The sequence below is a fragment of the Chanodichthys erythropterus genome, chromosome 11, assembly GCF_024489055.1.
Source record: "Chanodichthys erythropterus isolate Z2021 chromosome 11, ASM2448905v1, whole genome shotgun sequence".
Classification (NCBI taxonomy): domain Eukaryota; kingdom Metazoa; phylum Chordata; class Actinopteri; order Cypriniformes; family Xenocyprididae; genus Chanodichthys; species Chanodichthys erythropterus.
The window spans coordinates 54,125,682-54,151,107 of NC_090231.1; the positions used below are offsets into that span (position 1 = coordinate 54,125,682).

Here is a 25,426-nt window from a genome sequence, read left to right on the forward strand (position 1 = left end):
AACCCATAAGGAGGTATAGGACTGTTCAAGCTTTTGGGGTGTTTTGATCATTTTTCTGAATCCAATCTGGATGTAGTCTTTGCACAATGACATACCACCATTCAGTCAAATTACTAAAAGATTTATTAGCCTCGATGCAGAAGTCTAGACTACAGGAAATGAGCTGGTGCAACAGCAGACTCGCTTTCAACAAAATAACACTGAAAGAAATCAGACAGGTACATTTCAACACAGAGGAGTGTATGCAGTAAATCACAGCTTTTGAAAGAGATACTTCCAGTAGTGTCACTGGCTCAAAAATCAAAGCATTGTTAAAGCATAGATGAGACAAAATATGTTCAAATGACTCCTCTTGCTCCCTGTAATCCAGCGCCTTTGACAGTAATAACAATACAGTTTAATGAAGATTTCTTTTTGGACAGCATGATCTGCCTATCTTTTCAATGCTTTTGGATGCAGCTGACTTAATGTGTTACCTAATATCTCTGAGGTTGGTATGAATATCTAAAGCTGCAATGACCTCAGGCTGCAAGAAAATACCATCAGGGTGATGACCCATATTCCAAACGAATAGCAGAAGGAAACTCATGCTCAACATTTACCTCTCCTTCTGCTACTATGTGGCAGAGTAGCACCTCCGAAAAAGAGGGAGCAAACTTGACCCCAGGATACACTCAACATGCAAATGCAGTCCATTTGGAAATGGATTAAAAAGACAAGCAAAGAAAAGAAAGAAGTATTAATAAATGCTATGTACAAGACCGCTGAGCAAATTGGCTACATGTACAGTCCAAAAAGCCATTTCAGAAACAGCAACATTTTAAGATCTGGCGACTTTCATTTACATAACCATATCACAATGATAATGTTGCAGTTGTGCAATACGGGCTTCAGAATAACAGACAGAGAGGTTTCGTTTGTGCTCTTGTATAGATGTGTACTAAGCACATCAAACATGTGACACTTTTCAGTTTTGACTCAAGGCTATGCAATAATGTTAAGAGCAAGAAGATTCTGTGCCCAAAATTGTAAATCACTTTATATATGCTCTGTTGAAGAACTCGAAACCTGCACTTAAAAAAGAAGTGTACATTCATGAAACACTTTTAAATGATTTTCTCTTGAAGTCAAGATGCAGTCCATTATCATATGCCAGTAAGTTTTGTTGAAGCAACTGTGACAAACTGTCTAACAGATATATAATGCTGGATAACATAGAGACAGTTTCTCTCTAGTTGTATGAAAGGTTGCAAGTCGACAGTTTATTGAGAGGGCAGGTATTTTTGTGCAAGGCAATACTGAATATGTTTTTGTTTTTATTATTATGAAGTTATCAATGTTCACCCAAATAAGTTCTACTGTAATAGGTAAATATATCCATCACTGTTTGTTTAGTGTTTGTAATTGAAGTCATGCACTGTAGAACTGAGCAGCCATCCATGTTTGACATGGCTATTGTTCAGTCAACCTGTAGTTTGATGTAAACTCTGTGTGTACGGCAATGAAGCGTGTCACTGAACAGCAGTCAATTAAACAGTAGGCTGCATCTGTTTGAGTGCAACTGCCACCCAAACATCAGAATGAAAACAGCACTTTACACTTTTTTTTTTTTTTATCACTTTTCATATTCACTTTGCCTACATTTTACAAAATTTCAAATGAAAACTTGCTTTAAAGCTATTTCAATGCTTTGTTTTATCACATATAATGTGGCTACCCTTGTGAAAATAGGTACACTTTATCATACTTTTAAAGAGTACTTATTACAGAAATAATAAAGAATATACTTAAGTGTGAACTCAGCGTAATGTTTGCATTGCAATAAGATGTAATTGCATCTTATTTACAATTAAATGAAAATGTATTATAGTTGAAATTTATATTAAATTCAATTAGCTGATGGCCCACTTTAAGTACATATTTATATGTAATTTCATAATTATTTCTGTTGTCTTTGAAATATGGTATAAAGTATGGTAAACTACCATTCAATTATAGTAAATTAAAATATTCTTTAATGTCATTTTTATTGAAACTCGTATGTCATGTATTTAAATATATTTGTAATGGTGACGTTGCAATTTAGTACATTTTAATTATAGTAACTGCATAACACGTTACAGTTAAAATTAGAATCAAGCAATTTACATGCTCTTTAGTTTGTTAGTCAACACATCAAAATAAGTGTACCTTTAAAAAACACTAAAGATTAGAAACTTTCAATTTGATATTATTACAAAGTGTACTTTTTAAAAGTGTACTTAAGTGTGTTAAGAAACATTCATAAAAGTGGAATGTCTCTAAGTACACTTAAGTTGCCTTTTATATCATCTACAAGTATACATTACATGTTTTTTTTTTTTTTAAATATATACTTTTAAGATTTGAAGTACACTATAAGTGGACATTCAATACAATAAAGCGCATTTTTTCACAAGGGAAGATATGCCATACAGTACATAGTTTGGGGTGGACTATCCATTTGGCAGTGTTGAAACAGTTCTGTTTGGTTCTGCTACTGCACAAAAATTATACTTCACCTTTTTAATCAGAGCAGAGATTTGTACACGTCTCTCATGATTGACACAGTGCCTGTTGCAATGATCAACTGTTTCCACAAACCACTTAAATAGGAAAAAAATATCAATTAATGTACATTTGAATAAGAGCATTGGCGCAGAGACACACAATATTGATGACTAGGGATGTGAACAAAACATTCTCAGACAACCTACGGACTAGTTGACTTAAAATTCTTAAAGAAGTCCTGTATAATTAGGCTGGCTTCATTTTCACCAATCAGACGTGTTTGTAATGGGATGTTAACAGATGCATTCAAGTTAGACATAATGGAATGAAACAGATAGATTTTTAAATGGTATTTTTCTGAAAAACTTTTTAACTTTAACACAGCATCTTAAGACTGCTCATGGCGTAAGATGCTTAAAAAACAGCATGTCTGCATGTGTATGGCTGTTGCACCGGTGCTTTAAAGGTGATGGATTTAAAGACGCAGGTTTTCCAAGTGGGTTTCACGGTGCAAATTGTCAAACAGCGCTCTATCAACATGCTAATTAAAGCACCACTGCTAAAATATTTCAAACTAGTTGACCTGACTAATTGACTAGTCAGCTGATGACCATTTTCACACCCTTTATCTTTACATCAAAATGATCATGATTTTTAGCTATATTTGTCCAGCAAAACCAAAGCATTCAGTCAATGTACATGCAATTATCTATAGAATAACTCTTCATATTACATTGAACGTTTGCGGCCAGTTCTGTTCCAGTTCTCCGAGAGTCCAGAAATGAAAGGAGCCCACAGATAGTCTTCGAAAGCTCTGAAGGACATACAAAACAGCAGAATGCAGAAGTGTCCTTGTGTAGTTGAAAAGAGTCAGCGGGGATCAGAAGGCCTGTGGTGATGATGGGAATTCAATGTACTGTCAGCCCTGTCTGAAAAGGACTCCGGTTTGCATGCTGGGGGAGCAGTCATGGTGTCAAGGGTAAGATCGGCCACCAAGATCCAAACCGTCAATCATGTATGAACACCTTATGAATGAACAAAATGGAGTCAGTGTACTGTATGTTGTGGCAGAGCAGCCCTGTCCCAGCTCTTACTCTTTACAGTACCGTGGAGGAGTACAGGGCTAGACCGGAGGCTTGAGTGTTATTCAGGTGTGTTGGCGATGGAGTTGGGGGCTGAATTCAGCACTGGGTTCATGGGCGGTATGGCCTTGTGACTGAAGTACTCCACTACCTGTTTAGGCACCTCCGCAAGGACACACTTGGCCAGTGCAGCTGGTGAAGCCTGCAAAAGTTACACTTTTATTGACCTCCGTGAGGGGAAAAAAACATTAACAATAGTAAAAAAGAGCAAATCGACCAAATTCATGGTCAATTGTGTTAAAACAAAGAGATGAGGAAAGTATAATTTGTGATTTAAATTGTTTGGTAGAGAGCCAAGCAGCAGGCTGTTGAGAGTATTTACACATTTTTAATCTTCACTTCTCTAAAATTATTGTTTTTCAGTTTGTTTTTTTCTGGCTGTGTACATCAGTGGAGGGAACAAACCACTCTTGTGGAGAAAATTTCTGCACCACTGGCATATGCTGGTTCGCCTCGCTGCCTGCATCATTCACCAACGCACCATATCATTTATGTAAGGCATCCGTGACTGTTTTACATTTACTTTTCAAATTTTATGGCCATATAAAGTATTACAATCTATTAATTTTTGTTTCCAAAGGCCTTAAATTGTAATTATGCAATTAGGTACTGAGTAATATTAATTAACAACATGTACTTACTATAGAGTTATGGTTTGGTTTAGGGTTAGTTGCTGTAATTATGCATTTACTGTATAACAATTTACTGTTATTACTATAGGTAGTTCATGCAAGTACATAAAGTCTAACCCAAAACACTTTTGCTGCTATTGAGGTACACTCTAAAAAATGCTGGGTTAAAAACAACCCAAGTTGGGTTGAAAATGGACAAACCCAGCAATTGGGGTTGTTTTAACCCAGTGGTTGGGTTAAATGTTTGCCCAACGTGCTGGGTAGTTTTATTTAACTCAACTGTTGTATAAAAATTACTGTATTGCTTGCTTAAAATGAACCCAAAATATGCTGGAAATTAACATTTATTAATATGTTTAATAAATGAGCATGTATCAATAAGATAATGAATAATTAACAATAAACATTTATTAAATTGCTTATTAATAAATGTACACCTTTTGATTATTATTGTTGCCTCTAGTAATTATGTGTCTGATTTCTCACCTATTTTGGATTAATTTTAAGCCAGTCATGTTTAATCAGTAGTTGAGTTAAATAAAACTATCCAGCAGGTTGGGCAAACATTTAACTAAATTAAAAACTAATTAAAACAACCCAATTGCTGGGTTTGTCCATTTTCAGCCCAACTTGGGTTGTTTTTAACCAAACATTTTTTAGAGTGTAGGATACGGGTAAGGTTAGGGACAGGTTTGGTGGTATGGGTAGGTTTAAGGGTGGGTTAAGGTGTAAGGGATGGGCCAACAGTGTAATTATAGATGTAATTACAGAAATTAATTACAGATGTAATTACATGCAGGTATTTTTAAGTATAAGAACAATGTACAACATATGTAGAAAATAAGTGCATTGTATTAAATGGTTAATTTAAATGTTAGTACATAGTAGTGAAAGACAATTAATATAAAGTGGGACCTGTATTTTCTAGATTAGTACTATTTATGAAAACCTGCTTATTCCCCAGAGTAAAGAAAATAAAAAGGTCTGTGACTTTATTTCTATATAATAGTGACTTTACATCTCCCAGTTGTGTCTGTGCGGTATATCTTGCAATGCAGTTTTGGTTCTCATAACTGCTACTTTATATTTCACAGTGTGATTATATTTCAGAATTGCAACTTTATATACAGTATTTTAATCTTAACTTTATTTCTCAGAATGTGCACACTTGCAAATATAACCTCACTGGCCACTTTCATAGGTCAACCAATCACATGGCAGCAACTCAGTGCATTTAGGCATGTAGACATGGTCAAGATGATCTACTGAAGTTCAAACTGAACATCAGAATGGCGAAGAAAGATGATTTAAGTGACAGATGGGCTGGTCTGAGTATTTCAGAAACTGCTGATCTACTGGGATTTTCATGCACAACCATCTGTGGGGTTTGCAGAATGGTCCGAAAAAGAGAAAATATCCACTGAGCAGCAGTTCTCTGGCCGAAAATGTCTTGTTGATGTCAGAGGTCAGAGGAGAATGGCCAGACTGGTTTGAGCTGACAGAAAGACAACAGTAAGGCCGTGTGCCCACCAAAGTATTTTCCCCCGCGACTAGTGTATTTTTCCATTAGTTTTCAATGGGAGCGCCGTGAGCACATATTTCATGCTGAAGCACTACTTTTTACCGGTCACCAAAGTTGAAGAATGTTCAACTTTGGGTAAAACACTGCGCTAATCACTTTGTACCCAGCCGTCCAATCACAGTGGAGGAGGGGCGGGACAAATACTACACTGACCAACCATCACATTCTGCTTGTACAACATCAGCAGACGACAACAACAAGCATAATAACAAAACAAAATAATTTAAAACAAGAACCAGAGCAAATACTTTTCATTGTATCAACATTCTTATATAGAAACAATGCAGAAACAAACTATCTGTGAAATGAGATACTAGACACACTTCCGCGGATATTCCGTATCATAGCAAGGAAAACATCTCAACTGAAAGCCGCGCTGCCGAAGCACTCTCAAGCGCTCACAGCAAGGCGTTTTCAGCAGAGCGCCTAGCATTTTCAGCTGGCTAAAAATGCTTTGGTGGACACACAGCCTAACTCAAATAACCACTCATTACAACCGAGGTCTGCAGAAGAGCATCTCTGAATGCACAGAATTTGGAGTAAACAACATGAAAGCATGGATTCAGTCTTCCTCGTATCAACGGTTCAGGCTGCTGGTGGTGTAATGGTGTGGAGATATTTTCTTGGCACATTTTGGGCCCCTTAATACCAATTGAGCATTGTTGCTGGTCATGTTCATCCCTTTATAACCACAGTGTACCCATCGTTTGATGGATACTTCCAGCAGGATATAATACACCATGTCCCAAAGCTCAAATCATCTTAAACTAATTTCTTGAACATGACAGTGAGTTCGCTAAACTCAAATGTCCTCCACAGTCACCATATCTCAATCCAATAGAGCAGCTTTGGGATAAGCTGGAATGGGAGTTTCAGTTCGTGGATGCGTAGCTGACAAATCTACAATAACTGCATGATGAAATCATGACTATATGGACTATAATTGCTGAGGAATATTTTCAGCACTTTTTTGAATCGATGCCATGAAGAATTAAAGTAGTTCTGAAGGCAAAAGGGGTCCAACCCAGTACTAGCAAGGTGTACCTAATAAAGTGGCTGGTGAGTGTAAATTTCACAATGTGATTTCTTATTTTCAAATGTATTTCTGGTAACACTTTATTTTAGGGTCTTTTAACTAGTTGCTTATTAGCATACATATTACTAGAATATTGGCTGTTTATTAGTACTTATAAAGCACATATTAATGCCTTATTCTACATGACCTTATTCTACATTCTTAATCCTACCAATACCTAAATCTTACAACTACCTTTCTAACTATTAATAAGCAGTAAATTAGGATATAGTTAATAGTTTATATGTGTTCCCTATACTAAAGTGTTACCGTTACTCTGAGGTGGAAACAGTCTTTCTTACTTAATATAAATATTTTTGATAGGGTGAGGATCTGCTGCTTAACTTATGTTTTTGTATTTTATTGCGTTTAATTTTTTGTATTATTATTAATTACATTTCAAGTTTAATTCTGCAAAACACAGATATCCTCTTTCTGAGCAACAGGAGCTACAATAACACATGTACCTTCATTTGCGAATTCCCAGTGACTGACAAAAAAACTAACCGTTTTAAAGTCTCTGAAGGGCACAAACTGGACGATGTCCCTCAAGACAGGTTCCCCTTTGGGTGAGCGCAGGACTCCATCATCTCCATCGAGGATCTGCATGTCCGTGAAGTCTGCGTTTCCCACTCCCACTATGATGATGGACATAGGCTGGTAGGAGGCCCGAACAATGGCCTCCCGTGTATCGGCCATGTCTGTTACCACCCCGTCTGTGAGGATCAGCAGGATATGATATAGCTGGCAGAGAAAAGGGTTGTTATCAGGTATTTTATTTTATTTTTACACTGTTATATACATATCTGGAGCTCATCCAAGCACTTCATTTCAAGGAAAAATGGAAAAATTAAAATTCTGTCATTATTTACTGAGCATCATGTCATTCTAAAATCCATTTGTTTAGCATAAAAAATGTCAAAAATTCTTCTTTTGTGTTGTGCAGAAAAAAAAAATAACAGCATTTGAGTTTAGAACAACATGAGTGTGAGTAAATAAAAACTGAATTTTAATTTATGGGTGGACTGTCCCTTTAAATGCCTCAATAGTAATGAACAGAATATGAGATAGATGCTAAAATAGGCAGTCACTAGGCTAAAATTAGCAATATTTACTGGCCTGAACATCCCCGGGGGCCGGCCAACATTAAACATGCAAAGTCTACAGTTTGAATGAATGGCCTGGTTTCTGAACATTGATCTCACTGAGCTCATTTACTGAAAAATGATCACTTTTGGGGAAGGGGTGATCTAAGAATAAATAATAAATGAAGATCATCACAAGGACATGTGTAGAAGACAGAAATGAAATAGGGCAATGCATAGAAAATTGCTAAGCCTGAGGGCAAATATTTGACCCGAGACCATTAAATGACATGTAAAGTGACTTAATAGAATTTTAAATTGATTGTAGTTCCTTTAATTACCAAAACAGCCCTCAAGATAATAAGCTGAAAACACTATAAAATGTCTTATTTGGACCTTTACTAAATTTCTAAGGTTATGTGCACAAACCAATGACATGGGGTGGGGGGTGGTGAGCAACAAGGATGGTCAGAGGCAAATCGATTAAAGCACTTTAAAGAGTGCAAGGCGCAAAATCCTGTTTTTATTCAAATTTCACCTGCAGTCCAGAAATTAAATTAACTTCACCAGCATATTTCATCCTGAATATAAATGTTAAGTCTTTTTTTTTTCATTGAAAGTACAAACACTGTCTTTTCAATTCAAATTTGGAAAAGGCAGAAACCATCATTGCAATTTGCATGATGAAATTAAAAATGCAATATTATTGCTAGGGACTCAAAGCCAAATACCTCATTTAGAAAGGCACAAATAATGAATTCTATTGAATAATATAAGCTGTAATATTTGTTAGATTAATTATCCAAGTATGGAAGCTTGTTTCTGCCATGAAATAAAAAATAAAAAAAGGTAATTGCAACTTTTTATCTCACAATTCAGACTTTTTTCTCGCAATTGCGAATTTTTAAATCTCACAATTCTGACTTTTGCGAGTTATAAAGTCAGAATAAATACTCGTAATTGCAAGTAAAATGCAATTCTGATTTTATATCTCGCTATTCTGACTTTATATCTTGTAATTCTGACTTTATATCATGCAATTACCTTTTTTATTATTTTTTTTTATTTAGTGGCAGAAAGAAGCACAAACATAAATTTATATTTTTAATGACCATCTAATATTATTGGACTCATCAGTGAATGGTGAGATATTTTGCTAAATGAAATGATCCTGCCAGAAGTATTGCGTGGGAACTTTATTATTTTAACATTATTATGCTTCACAGTAAGGTGAATTGAGCTTTTTCTGACTTTTCATTATGAACGCTAGTGTGTTTTGAAACGAAAACATTTTCAAATGTATCAGGATTAATGTAGACATAGCCTAAAGTTTGAGCTTTAGGAATGAAAAATGCACACAGTCTGATTTAATATTCAAATTGGATGGCCGCATTGTATGCATCTCTGAGTTACATACTTTTATGGCCCACTTTAGACATTCTACTTACTATAAGTAACTTTGCAACTACATGTGAACTAACACTCATTAATTTATAACTCTCATCAGAGTATTAGTAGACTGTTAGGGTTAGTCGAATAAATTGGCATGTAGTTGCAAAGTTACTTATAGTTAGTAGAATGTCTGGTAACACTTAATTTTAAGGTGACGTTGTTACATGTTACTACATGTACTTACTATAGTAATAACAGTAAATTATGCATACTTTTTAAGAAACTAACCCTAAACCAAACCCTAACCATAGCTCTATAATAAGTACGTAGTTAAATAATATTACTCAGTACTTAAGTACAATGTAACTACGTCACCTTAAAAAGTGTAAACAAAATTTGTCTAAAGTGGACCAACGAAAGTGTTACCAACCTAAGATACCATATCATAAATGACGTCACAATGTGATTCAAGCAGAACGTTTTATTATTAGCCATTTAGCTTTTTTAACTTTATTTAAAATATGTAATGAAAAACAATTACATCTAAAATAGGGTACAAAATTTTGAGTAACACTATTTTACAGTGTTCTTGTTACACACGTTACATTTATAGTAATAACTATAAATTATGCATAATTATGTGCAACTAAACCGAAACCAAACTCTAATCATACCCACACCATATAGTAAGTACACATATAGTTAATTATTATTAATCAGTACTTAAGTGTTTAATTACATGGTAACATGGACACATTAAAATAAAGTGTAACCAAATTTTGTTTCCGGTTTAAACCCTGTCCACATCTGGATCAGAATATGGATATGGACACGGCTCACTTTGTCACTGCAACAAATACAGATAAATACACAGAAAATAGCTTCACCGTACACCCTGGTTACACTTTATTTGGTAACACTTTATTTTACAGTGTCATTGTTACATATGTTACATGTAGTTACTATATTAATAAATATAAATTATGCATACTTACATGCAACTAACCCTAAACCAAACCCTAATCCTAAGGGTTACATAAGTACATGTAGTTACTTAATATTACTCAGTACTTTTTATTAAATTATTTTAAAATTATTTATTTAAATTGATAATAACAGTGTAACAAAGACAGCTTAAAATAAAGTGTAACCCTATATTTTAAGGTCTCTGTGTTACAGTATAATTATACATTTAAGTACTAGTAATAATAGTTAACTACATGTACTTACTATTAGGGTAGGGTTAGAATTTGGGTTTGGCTTAGGGTACGTAATAATGTTTGTAATTATGCATATCTTACAGTAATTACTACAATAACTACATGTAACAAGGACACTGTAAAATAAAACGTTATACACACACCCCTACTTACCATATAAAGCTGGTGGTTAATGTAATTTAATTTTTAAAAGGATGTTTATATACATTTTTGAGTGATCATAGTACTAGTAATTCATCAAATAATGGAGACAAACATATCCAGATGCATGCAGTAAAACAAACTTTCTGCATTTCAAAGTGCCTCACTGGGAAAACATTTTTTTAGAACATTTTCACTCAGACTAAAAGACTGAAATAGTGTTTTTTATATAGTATTTTCTTGTAAAACATACACTAGTAATCTTTATTTTATTTACAATTTTGAAAAATGATTTTAACATTTACAGAACTCACAGCAACACTTTTGTGTTTTACCTGATTGCACAATTCTTTTAACGATTCCAGTGTTCATTTTTAGTGAAAGTCCCCTTCAGTAAAAATAAACTTTAAAGAAACTCACAGAAGCGTCTTTGATGGGTTCTCTCCCAGCCGCCAATTTAGCTATTCTGCTGATGATGGGAGCCACATTAGTGGGACCGTAGAGCTGGATCTTGGGCAGGCAGTTTTGGTAGGCTTCCACGACCCCCTGGATCTCTGATCAGAGAGAGAGGGGACACGGCTATCACTTCTGTTCTGGAGGCTTATTTGTATTTCTCTCTCTGTCTCGACGGGTTTCTGAGAGCAGTGCTGAAGTATTGGCAGCAAAAGCAACAGATTTTGGGATCAAATCAGTGGAGAGACTGAGCTGGAACTCTTCATCTTCTGCAGAAATGTAAAAGGACTGAAGCAAGCCCAAGATTTTTCACAGTCTTCACACATTCCCTTTGAGTGTTAAAGGAATTGTTCACCCAGAAATTAAAATTTGGTCATTATTTACTCTCCCACATGTCGTTCCAAAACCATATGTTTTTTCTTTTTCCATGAAACACAAAAGCAAAAATGTTGAGGAATGTTCTGTACACTCATTTCTGAGTTTTCTGGGTCATGGACATTGGTTGGTCCAAAAAACAGCTTAACCACCTTGAGCTGGTAAGACAAACGCCTTTGTTGCTGGCCTAAGATCGTCTACCATGACTAATTTGGACTGGCTAGAAACCAGCTACCAGCTTCCAAACACAGTTAGCAGCTTAAAGTTTGTAGTTTTTTTTTAATATTGAAATGCATTATCTTAGCCCAGGCCATTGACTACTATTAATATGCAAATCATGGGTTTATCTCCTCTAAAAGTGAATACATTAAGCCTCCCAGGCACCATCTAAACATTGAGAGCATCCACTAAATCTGAAAACTAATATCTCTTTCCACCTCAAACTATAGCATGAGTTAAGGGCGTGGCTACTGTAGCAGGCGGAGCCAGAGGGTGTTTAGCCACTATGGGACCATGACTGACGCATTACATGGGAAAAGACATTTATCTTCGGTTACAGAAATGCAAGCCAAAAATCACTGCATTTAGACCTTCAAAGATTAAACATGTCAAAGTGAACGGGCATTGAGATGCAGCATGCTACAATGTATGCTTCAATATAACACAGCATCATCATGCACCCATTCAGAAAGAAAATGTGCTGTTCATAATGTTTATTCAGCCTCAAATAGTTGTGGCACACTGTTAAAAATGTGACCGATGCAGATATGTTGGATGCAGGGCTTGACGTTAACTTTTTTGCTCACCAGCCACTGTGACTAGTGGTTTTGCAAAGTTACTAACCACTCAGTATTTTCACTGGCCACAATTTTGACATCGATACCATGGGGGGAAACTGCCACATCGATATTTTTAATATTTTCTCATAATTTGGCAGCAGGTATATTAGGCTGCTGTCACTTTAAGACCTGACGCACAGATCAAATATACTGTTACACATGCATTTTCTTTCTCAGCTGTTTACATTCACTTAAACCATAACTGACTGTGTTTACGTGAATACTCGCCATGACATTATTTTGCATGTATTTGACTGTTTAAGCACAATAAGCAGTGAAAAAGAACACAATTTAATACTGAGAGGCGGCTTTATGTGTGCGCACTTGCGCACAATCTGCGGGAATTAGTCAATTTTATGCACAATATGCACAATCCCATGCTGAAATTCAAGCTCTGTAACACCAACAATATTCATCCGGAGCAAATGAAATGAGTGAGGGGAGGGGGGTTTGTATGTCAATTTGCTATCAGAGAGATGAGAGAGAGAGAGAGCAGCTGGTATTGTGTATCTATTCTGCGGAAAATGAGTACTGGAAGGGCTGGGCGATATATCGAATTCCTTTGTCACGCGCATTTCTTCAGTAAAGCCGGTTCCCTGATTATCGCTAAATCGCCATCACCTGCTTTCAAATGGAGCGGCATTTAATAGACAGAGCTGTAGTTCACTGATAAGCTACGCAATATCGCGTTCAGTATCGATATGAATCGCGTCGATATTGAATGCGATATTGCGTGGCTTATCAGTGAACTACAGCTCTGTCTATTAAGTGCCGCTTCATTTGAAAGCAGGTGATGGCGATTTAGCGATAATCAGGGAACTTTACTGACGAAATGCGCGTGACAAAAGCATTCGATTTATCGCCCAGCCCTAACTGGAAGAGCTTCAGATATTCACTTTTGATATTTTTATCGATAATTTTGACAACACTACATTGCACTTAGTTTATTATTTCAGATGCCTTTTTAAAAAACAATTGAAAAATGTATATTTGTAAAATTCAATGTGCCAAAGTGGCTGTGACTGTTACACGCCACTGCTGAAATTCACCCGCATTTGGTGGGTTGGCAGGTATTAAGGCCCTGATACTTCAAGCAAAGTTCGTTTTCATTCAAGTTCGAAATACGTGAGCAGTGCTATACTGTAGTTGAACATCTGACGCCGCCCACACCGCTGAGAGTGACCATTAGATGAATATGTAAAAATGTTGTGCGCTTTCCTCTCAGTAATAAAATAAACACAACAAAATTGAGAAACTAGCAAGGATTTTTTAATAAAGCATAAGAAAAGCATCTGATCTTGGCAACGTGGATATGTTTGTTTGCACGAGCTCTGTAATTCAGCACTCCAGTAAAGTCACGGCACGTTTATATTATAACATTTTATCAAATAGATTGCTTAAAATCAAGCAGCTTTACCATATTAAACACGAAAAACTGTGTCAGTCTCTCATTTCATCAGAAGTACAAATTCATTATTCATACTATAAAGCAGTTCTCCAGTGTTCATGTTTTTACTTGCAGATGTCTGACTTCTACGAACTCGAGAGAAGAAATTAACTGTAAAAGATTTTCTGAGTAAAAGAAGGCAGAGCCTAAGCGCACACCTACCTTACGTAATGGCCATGGACCACTGGCAGTACGAAGGTGTTTACCAGCCGAAGCGAAATTTTCCAGAAAGTTAGCTTTGGCAAGCTGTTTCGAACTTCCAAAACAAACTCCAAATTAACTTCATTTCAGACTGATTTTGTTCTACATAATGTCACATCAGTTCGTTCTTCAATTTATTTTGAAGTATATTGGGGCCTTTAATGTCAAGCCCTGGTTTGATGGGTTTATCATAAGTGAAACGCTCACATTAGCTCTAGAAAGAGCATTAGCCTGAATGACACATAGCAACTTTTATTGAAAGTGGCCTACTTTTACCTGTTGAGACATGCCTTTACAGGCACCCATAAGAGCTTTTTCTGATGTTTGAGTTGGGATAGGCGCAATGCGCAAAAGGGGTGTTTGCAAGGTGTCGCAGAAACTATATATATATACTTTATTCCATTCAAACTTATGCCTTTTGACAGATTTACCATGCCATGATTGGTCTGGTGCATGACGCAGGTCTGATGTCAATGACGATAGGTCAGGACACATTGGTGTCATTGATGTCACTATAACATTGATATCAAACCTGACTTAGAGCCTTAAAGGAATGTAATATTAGAATGGATGGTGACAGCAGAGGGCGAGATTTTTTTTTTAAATAGAACATATATTTTGATCTGTTCCTCACACAAAGATGGCATCAGATGGCTTCAGGAGAAAGGGGACCACTTTTATGAAAAGCGCTTTTTTGGAAAAAGTGGCCATTCTTCAACATTTCTTCTTTTGTGTTCCACAGAAGAAAGAAAGCCATTTAAAGTTTGAAACATCAGTGAGGGGAAAACTAAATGTTGAAAGAATTTTTATTTGTGACTGAACATTTCCTATAACTTTTACAATAGCTTCAGAAACATCACTGAGTGTCTCTGTTCAATTCCCATGAGATACTTTCTAACATGTAAAGTGCCTGTTATTTTTACCTTCACATTCATCATCCTCTGGGTTGAAATTGATGGCGAAGTCATGAGACACCTGTAGTTTAGAGAAGAGAAACACACAGAAAGGCTTTGTTTACTCAACTTCAGCTTGTTTAGTATGCTCTTACACACCTGGTTTCTGGTTAAAAACCTAATTCAAGGTCAAAAAATCCTGCTGTTAAAAGAAGGCAATAAATCATGCAGTGCTTGATGGGCTTATTTGCATGTTTCTGCAACACTATGCATGAAACGACCCAATGATGTTAATGCTAAAACAAAATAGCATCCTCCCTACTGATTTTCCCAACAGTAAGCAACAACCACTGTGAGCCCACTCTAATCATTTTTAAGCACAAATTTCATTGAAATAGATTTTCTTTTGTTGACAAAGACATTCTGAATATAACTATTATTATTATTATTATATTTCTTTGAAAAGGAAATAGACCTCACAGCTGCATTGTGGACTGCAATCTGCCTGAACAAACAGAGCATAAAATGAAATCCTGTGACAGTTTACTTTCAACACAAGGGGAAGCCTTTGCAAGCTGTTATTATTTTAATTATGTGAGAATAACCTATTTTTGCTGTAAAGGTTGGTATTTCATGAGAGAGAGTCTGTAAATAAAAATAAAATAAGTTATGACTTGGCACATGTAAGATGAAGCGTGCCAAGGGCTGCAGTCTACCAAATACTGAAGATGGTAGATACTTCCACATTTACAAATTACACCAAACAAGACCATCCTTGTGAAAAAGACACACACTTAATATTATTGAATGTGCACTTGCAGATAACTTGAAATCTTAAAAGTACTGCATTGTGGCTGAATTATTGTTTTGATTTCAAGTATTTGCAAAAACTTGCTTTGTCTTATAGTCACACCAGTTGATATAGGCTTTATTACCAAAAGTATTGGGAAACCCGTCCAAATCATTGAATTCAGGTGTACCAATCAGTTCCATTGCCACAGGTGCATAAAATCAAGCACCTAGGCATGCAGACTGCTTCCATTCTGATGAAGTAGTGACTTTTAAAGATTTAAAACATTTCTTTTTCTGTCTAAAATGACTGCACTACACCAGAGGGTTAAAGTCCCCCTGTAGTCAATAATTTTAGTCAACATCTTTGATCAACAAAATTACATATTTAAAGTTTTTTCCTTTGAAAAAAAATCGTCATGCCTTAAAATAGCTTGAATGTAACCTCATTTAGTATACGCAGATCAATGAATATGCAAATTAGCCCCGCCTCCACTCGCTCATGAGATTAACTCAATTTACTGAGGTAACATCACAATGGTATCGCTCTTTACAACATCAGACACATAATGGTATTTTAATCATTTAATATGATTAGCTTTTTACTTCCCTAAGAACTCTTGGTAGCACTTTATTTTATAATCTTGTTCCCCATGTACATACTATGTACTTATTTTAGTTATTACAATAACTGGTTAATAACTAGGTACTAATCCTAAACCTATCCATAAACCTAGCCTTAACCCATGTAGTTCCCTTATATTACCCAGTACTTTCTTTGGTAAGTGCACCGTAAGTACATGTAAGTGCACGTACTGTAAAATAAAGGGCAACCGTACTTTTTTTTTTTTTTTAAGTATGCTAAAGTGTACTTTAAGTGTCTTTTTCACAAGGGGTATTTATACTTTTCACAAGTAACTTTTAGGACATTGTAAAAAGCAACAACCATAGTCAAGAAAGCATACCATCGTTTTTTTTTTTTTGCCAAAATATACTATTCACTACAAGTGCACAATTAATACAATTAAGTACACTTCTTTTTCACAAGGGACCACACATGAATATACAAAAAAAAAGGTCTTTTACCTCATAATTAGGTGGAATTCTTGCCCCAAAGCCCAAAGCGGAGAATCGTTTGTCACTGTGATAAGATGAATGCATTCATTAGTAAATAAAACAACAAATAGCAAACACATTATATACAGTGATTTACTTCTTGTGCAACTTCTCTTTCTTTTTAGTATCAGCCTCAGATGTTCCTCTCCAACATATTGGGGGTTGGGAGGGCCAGTTCACTAGCTTCATGGTGGGGGTGCAGGACAATATTAGGTGTAAATCGGTGCTCTTTCATACGAAGAGTGTTGGATAGCCTTTCTGATGAGTGTTTTAACTTACAGAGCAGGCACAGGCAAAGTTTGTTTCAGGATAAATGTCTCGATGTGTTCAAATGTACCCTAAGCTATAAATATTGTAGGCCTAATGGATTTAAGGTTTTACATAAAAATGTTCAATCTATTGAAGTGTTCAATCCAAGCATTTCAAATGGTTTTGTAGGTTTTTAGAATATTTAAGTATGTGTTATGAGTGTAAACAACTGGTATTACCTAAACATGAACTGAGAGACCCGGTTCACATCAGCGAGGGAGACAAAGAAACTTGCTGAAAGAGATCCAGCATGTCCGTAAGAAATAATGACAGACAATGAACAACAAAGCTTCGAAAAGTGTGTCGAATCAAAAAATGCACATTTCAAATGTTTTTATTTGTGCTAAATATAAAACTGGAGGCTGAAGTTTGTGACCAAGCTATCACATTGGTTTGAAATGCCTGAACCTCGAGCTGGGACTCGAACTCGGAAAGCCTGCAAGCACAGCTGTGGCATATATGGCGCTGCCCACAAGGCTATGGTCTTGTCTATTTTATTCTCCCATGCAAAGCCTAATTCATGTAGCCTATTAGAAAACTATGCTAGCACTCTGAACACTCCCATGCAAATGTGTTGCCTATATAATTCACATTTCTGTATTATTTTAGTGTAAGAAGAAAAGAAAATATGGAGTAGTACTGCATCATAAAGCACAGAAAAGAAAAGAAAATTTTGACATCTAGGGCCTTATTATACACCCGGCGCAATGCAACGCCAGACGCGATGCAAGTGTTTTTTGCTAGTTTCAGCCCGAAGCAGTTATCATTTTCACATCCAGTGCCCACGTTGTTTAAATAGCAAATACACTCGCACCCATCTGTTCACCCTTGGGCATGCTGGTCTGAAAATGAGGTGTGTTCAAGTGCACTGTTGGCGTTTTGCTATTTTGAGGCAATTAAAAACGACTACGCAAATTGACCAACTGAAACCTGGTCTAAAGTCAATGACGCAGTATTTTTGGGGGTTATTTAAAGGGCATGTTAGTAATATGCGCCTATAGGCAGGTGCACACAGGGACGCGAAAAACAAGCTGTGATACGTCCACTTCATAACATGGGAAAATCTATGGTTATAGCGTCACTTAGTGGTCAAGAGAAGAAATGCATTTCCCACCGCAACCGCGACGGTACCCGCTGCGACAAAAAACACAGTCTGTTTGAGTACCATCTGTATGTGCAACTCTTAGGTCCTTTCTAAAATATTTTATTCATCAAAACTAATTAATCACTCACAAGGCTTATTACTGACAAATACCAAACCAACTTAACAAAGTTCAAAACTCAATATGGCACTGAGGTGAACATGGTGTACTGCTGAGGCCAGAGGTGTGTGCAATATCATCGAATTCATGGAGTGTTGAAGGGATGAAAGAGACTCCAGTGTGAGAGGGGAAGGCACAGACACAGCAGGACAGCAGATCCACACAGCTGATCACTCAACATGCGACAACTCACAGCCGCGTGACAAAAGGAAGGGTATCATGAGGTCGGAATCACAGAGGCGTGCAGCAGAGAGCTGAGACTTAAGAAACAAGATAACCACAGGCACAGAGCTTGTCTTTCACTTGCTAATGAAAGCTAGATGAGGTAGCACCGTTCTGATCGCTGTCACCAGAGGCCACTAATGTTGGCCAATCAATGCCACCTTCTCATGCTACAAAAGTTGAGGCTGATTTGAATGAATACCAGTTGAGCCAACATAATATTTCATAAATTCTCTGTATGAATCCAAAAATTAAGTCCACATAACTTTTATTCATACCTGAATTGAGGATGCTTTAATTCAGTTGAACTGAGGCAGCAAACAGGATGCAGAATTGCAATTCAAATTTGAATGTAAGAAATTAAAATGAATTGAAATTCAAAGATATTCATATGACTAATTTTAACTAGAAAAGCAAGACAGAAACTTAATGTTGGCTTGACAGCCTTGGTTGAATTAAAAAGTCTAGGTCTAAGTCTTTGAAGAATGAAGGTTTTTATAGGTCTTAAAGAAAGGCAGAACAAAAGACTTGTAGATTTGTAATTTACATTTCATCATATTAAATAAATTTTCCATTCATGATGAACCAGGGTTGAAGAACACTTAATTTAGCAGAATGCATGACCTGTGTTTTGTAAATTTCTGCCATTCAAATTCAACTTCAACATAAAATGGAGCCAAATCTTTAATTCTGCATTTTGCAGCACTCTGAAACCACTGGCAATCCAGTGTAAACTCTTGTTGCTTAATTTAATTTAATTTAATTTAATTTAATTTAATTTAATTTAATTTAATTTAATTTAATTTAATTTAATTTAATTTAATTTAATTTAATTTAATTTAATTTAATTTAATTTAATTTTTAATTTAATTTTTAATTTAATTTAATTTAATTTAAAATAGATGTTTCTGTAATCTGTACATTTTTCATTGATCAGCATTAGTAGTAATCAGTAGTAATTGATTGATTGATGATGTAAAAATGGAGAAGTATTATAATGAGGAAGATAAACAAACATGCATAATTTCTGAATTTAAAGAGTGGATTCATGTGTCTGGATTGCAGAGGTTGAGTTCTACTTTTCAACTAAATGCATTTTTGTTGCTTATTTACATGACAACAGTGTTTTGGGGGCCTGAAAAACAAAACTTTTGAAAATGGGTTTCAAAGTGCAAGTTTTTGAAAACGATGCCATCTCCATGTAAACTACAAACAGTGACGTCACGCTCAGTCTGTGTGCCATCTTCATTGTCAGGTTTGATTGGAGATTTTCTTACTCAAAACATACAGGGATTGGCTCCACTAACAATTTTTGTATCTAAAACAGCAATTATGAATGATAAACGGAGCTCACACAGCAAAATCTCCAGAGTTAAATCAACTCTGCTCAGAGTACATATGGGCCTTCTATAAATAGTGTTAAGATAACACTGAAGCAGAGTTAAAGTTAATGAGATAATTAAACAATTAATTATGTGATGATTGTGCATTAGTGATGAACACCTGCTGTTAACAAGCAGAATCACTGAAGAAAAGAGAAACACAAGAACTACAACTGACTTCCAGCCACAGCCTTATTAATTGATTAATTATCTCATTAAATTTAACTCTGCTTCAGTGTTATTTTAATGCTATTTAGAGAGGGACCATATGCACTCTGAGCAGAGTTGATTTAACTGGGGATTTTACTGTGTAGACATCTCACTGGCACTCCGCTTGTGAAAAATTAGTGCACTTAATTGTACTGAATGTGCACATATTTTTTAATCTTAAAAGAATATTTAAAACAAATTTACTAGCAAATAATACAATATTAATGAAATAAAAGGCCACTTAAGTGTACTTAAGGAGAGTCCACTTTTATGACTGTTTCTTAACACACTTAAGTACACTTATTTGATGTGTTGACTAACATACTAAAGCACATTTTAAGTACGTTATACTTTTATCATTCAAAATGTAGTGTGTTGTTTAAGGTTAAAATATCTTAAATGTACTAAATTGTAACTTTACAAATGTGTATTTACAAATATTTTAAATATATGACAAGTATATTTCAATTTACTATAAATGCTTGTCAGTAACTTCAGCAGCACACTTTAACCATATTTCAAAGACAATAGAAACAATTATGAAATTACATATGAATATGTACTTGCATGCAATTAAGTGTCTGAAAACATTACATTCACTTAAGTATATCCCTTTAAAGTATGCTATTTCCACAATAAGTACTTTTTTTAAAAGTATGCTAAAGTGTACTTCTTTTTCACAAGGAAGTACACATTTTCACGAGAATCAATGCAATCTGTCTGAAAAATCATCCTCCAATAGAGCAGAACTCTGGACCCATGTGCGGCTCAGCTGATTCTCCTCACATTAACATGTTTTCTTGCCTGAGGACATCATGCTGTGACGGCTATTGAGAAGCTGATCCATGAAGAGGAGCACACTAATCTCTAGCATGATGCAATCTCCATCTCCATAATCACATCATAGCTAAAGTTAATATGAGCTATTGAGCTGTGGCTTGTTTACCATAGTGAAGAAAGGAGAGATTATTGTGATACGCCCATGAGAAGACAACACAGAGACAAATATTACAGCTGTTCTATTCTCCTTCAACTCTTGACTTCCAGCCATTTCGGGCACAAGTAAACCCATTAAGGCCCAGCAGGCAATTAAAATTGAGAGAGTCTGAAGTGTTTTAAAACAACTGGCATAAGAGATAACTTTTGGTTACACTTTATTTCGATAGTTTTTATTCTACTAACTATAAGTAACTTTGCAACTACATGTCAACTAACTCTCAATAATTTCCAACAACAAGTCAACTAACTCTAATAAGAGTATTAGTAGACTGTAGTACACTGTTAGGTCAGGGTAAGGTGTTAGGGTTAGTTCGCAAACTTACTTACAGACAATAGCATGTCTGTTGGAGGAGCATCAATATAACCTTAACCCAGACAGTCTAATAATACTCTGATGAGAGTTAGTTGACATGTGGTTGCAAAGTTACTTAGAGACAGTAGAATGTATAAAGTGGACCATCAAAATATGTAAGTTTTGCAGGCTTTTTACAACTTGCTGGATAATGGTAAGCAAATCATATTTACATGAAATAAACACTTTAAAGGGTCATACGATAAAAAAGGCACATTTTTCTGTGTGATAAGGTTATTTTCAAAGTATTTTTTCACTTCTTGAAAGAAGAAAGGTCAATATGACACAGTTTTTTATTATTATTATTATTATTATTATTATTAGGTTGATGCACAACCTGAAGAGGCAAATTTGAGTATGCATTCTCAAATTTGAGAAATGCATTAACTAAAATCAGGGGGGGGGGGAAATACATTGAAAGACTGAAGGCTTTATTTCCACATATTTATGAAAATAAGCATAGTATATAGAAATATGCATTTGTTTATGTAGCAAGGGGAAACAGGCTTAAAGACAGGCCAAAATGCATCCTTAAGTTAAAAGAAAAAGTAAAAAAGCATATAAAAATAAAACACTTAAATATTTTTGTTGATGTTTATAGGTATAACAAAAAGAGTTTGTCACATGGCACAGTCATTCAGTTATTTTGTTACTGTAACAAACACCACCCATCTTGTAGAATAGATTGGAAAGATTGCAAAGTAACTGCACAGCATGAAAGACAATAATTCTATACCTCCAGGAAAAATCTAGGCATATTACTCGATATGCCAAGGCTTCTGAAGCCATATGATAGCCGTAGATCTCAAGTTTCACTGTAGCTCTCAAACATTTACTGTTTGTATATTTTCAATAAAGAAAGAAAGTAAATCATATGGGTCTAAAATGACATGAAAGTGAGTAGATGATGGCAGCTTTGATTGATTGATTTATTGATTGATTGATTGACTGACTGACTGACTGACTGACTGACTGACTGATTGATTGATTGTGAACTCTTACTTTAGTTTAATGGAGACGCAAAGTAAATAATAACTGCTGTTGCTCTCCAAGCTGTCATTTTTCTTTTTCCCCTACAAGCAGTTCCCTACAAATATCTGCACCATTAGCATCCATCAGAATTTATGACATTTACTGCTCCATTTACTGACATTGTCTAAAACCTTGGCAGGTGGGTTGCAGAAACATCATGGGTGTAAGATTGGCAGATTTGTTCATCATGAAAAGTAAATTTGATGACAATCTGTAGCTTAAACGGGTCAGCACCATCTGGCTTCCAAATGTCACTATTTTACACACCTGTTGCTGTTGCAGTCACAACTCTAACATCCCTTGAAGAACAAATAGAACCATATTTCTAATAGCAGATTCAGATTTCATTCTCTGCTGCTTGTCCTTTCATTTGTTTACAGTTTATGGCCACCATGCATGCAAAATTTGTGCAAATCAGTTTGAAAATATGAAGAAGAGTTTTTATGAAATACCCAAAAAGTCAAAAATCCAGAACTAGCACAAATAAAAAAAAAAAATGTAATGGTTATTTAATTTCAATAAATGATTTACATAGTTTTAGTAATATAGTATATATAGTAACAATAATAATCCTGATCTGTATGCAAAGTTTGCTAACTTTTGACCATACAGTCACACCTGTTTAATCAATTTTAAGAATATAAATATCAAATAAAACATAAATATAAAAATATGAAATCCTCTTCATGCTCCCAAGCCCTCCCTGCCATATTTCAGCACTCCAAATGAATTTTTTGATGTGCTCTATCCATCAGCATGATTTATATGTATGGTACAATGATGCCTGACATGCTAAACATTCACACATCCGTGATTGCGAGGCAAGCTGTTCCGACAACTGTGACTTCTTCCCTCATTGCCAACTGCTTTGCAAATGAGTAAAAAATAGTGTCTTCTCAGCTTCCCAAAAGCATTCAGCTTACTCATAGGCCACTGTGAAACTGGGTCACAAGAAGTGCATCCATATTATTCAGTCATTTTCCATTTACTTATTCCAATTACTTGCATTCTTAATGTCATTCTGCATTTTGATTTAAAACAACAGCTTAATTCCAACTTTTTTGCCATAATGAAATCAAATATGTGGATGCACCAACATAAACTGGTTATAGTGTCTTTCAGGCATGGCAGTTGGAGAACATCCATCACGCCTTCCACAGAGGCACAAATGGCACTAAAAGCTGAACAATTACGAACTTTTCTTGCTCTCTCCCTCTCAAGCCAGTACACCAGGAGAAAATGGTGTTTTTTATGTTCCTCAGCACTTTTTTCACAGCTCCTCTGAGAGATCACATCAGCACATCTCCAGCAAAATCTGATGAGGGCAGTCAGACTGCCACCGCCGCCCAGTCTCTCTCAAACGAGAAGCAGGGACAAACTTAGGCTTATAAGAGGCCTAATCCTGCTTTTAATAAAAGCCCAAAGGACAACCAGCAGGGAGCTATACAGCAGCAACAAAGTGAAACGCTGCTTGCCAAAGTCACATTGGCTCTGACAAAGCATATGAACAACTGCAACAACACATGCACCAGTAATTAGCCTACCATGTGGTAATTGTTTTTTGGCCTGTGAATGAGTCATGCCACCAAAGTCTTGGCTTGCAAAGAATCTCAGATGCAGACACCACAGTATTTGAATTATAAAATCTTAATTAGTATATGATTAGGTCTCAGTGGTTACTGTTGTTTTAGAAATTATCTTACACAGCTGTACCACATGTGAAAGGCAGTGTATTTCAGGAAACAGCCATTTTGTAAATTCTCTCTCTGCCATTTTCTCTGCCCACCAAGGCGATGCATTAAGCAGGCAAAATGAAATCAATATCCTCTTATTTTCACTACCATTATCAGAAAAAAAGCAGTGGGATGAATATACCCCCAAAGCAAAGTGTATCTTTCAATGCAGCTGCGGTTATAGGAATGTGAAGAGAAAAACATTTCCACAATCATTTCTATAAGAGCTGCAAAGAGTATTGATCCACACATAAAATAAGATAAAATAATGAATGCACGCTTACAATCACAATATATGCAAATGTGCAATATATGCTTTCGTTATTTAACGACTTTTTCTCATAATTTAATAAGTTTATTCTCAACATTTATCTCAACTTTTTTTCTCGAAATTTAACAGCATTTTTCTCATAATTTAACGAATTTGTTCTCGTAATTTAACAACTTTTTTCTCGTAATTTAATTACTTTATTCTCAACATTTTATCTCAAAGTTTTTTCTCGAAATGTAACAACTTTTATCTCAAGATGGTTTTATTTTTTTATTATTGCTTGGCCTTAATCCTCTTCCGTACCTTTTTCAGCTGACAGCACCAACTGCACATATTTAATGTTTTTGCAAACTCACACTAGGTCAAGCTCAGTTCCAGTATGTATTTGTGTGTCAGTAAAATTGTTCATGTGTTAATGATTTATGTTTTAGATGCTGTCAATACATCAATATTGTACTTTTTAGTGTCTATAAACATAAGAAAATGTGTGTGATAGAACCAAACTTTATGTAAAATACGTACGAATACTCATGAGATAATGTAAGGTGTTTTTATGTTATGTACGTATACCTACATACAGTATAAACAATGAGACCAGGCTGGTTTATCAAGTAAAATTGTTTGCGGAGGACAATTCTTACTGAACAATGTATAGTATCTCATTGTTTGGCAGTTTGGCTGCTTGTTTGGCAGTTTGGTGCTTTGACACACAATCCGAATGATGATTCCACACAAAAGAGTCA

General features: G+C 35.5%; 1 protein-coding gene across 1 annotated transcript in view; it reads right to left on the reverse strand.

Annotated features, from left to right (window-relative positions):
- Positions 1-3,585: 3,585 nt before the first annotated feature.
- Positions 3,586-25,426, reverse strand: part of cpne7 (copine VII) — a 78,472-nt gene continuing 56,631 nt past the window's right edge. The window contains exons 11-15 of the mRNA XM_067401409.1: positions 16,882-16,936; positions 15,037-15,088; positions 11,219-11,352; positions 7,468-7,704; positions 3,586-3,813 (exon numbers count right to left, since the gene is read on the reverse strand). Coding sequence (XP_067257510.1) covers positions 3,673-3,813; positions 7,468-7,704; positions 11,219-11,352; positions 15,037-15,088; positions 16,882-16,936 — 619 coding nt within the window. The 3' untranslated portion in view covers positions 3,586-3,672. The remainder of the gene's footprint in view (positions 3,814-7,467; positions 7,705-11,218; positions 11,353-15,036; positions 15,089-16,881; positions 16,937-25,426) is intronic.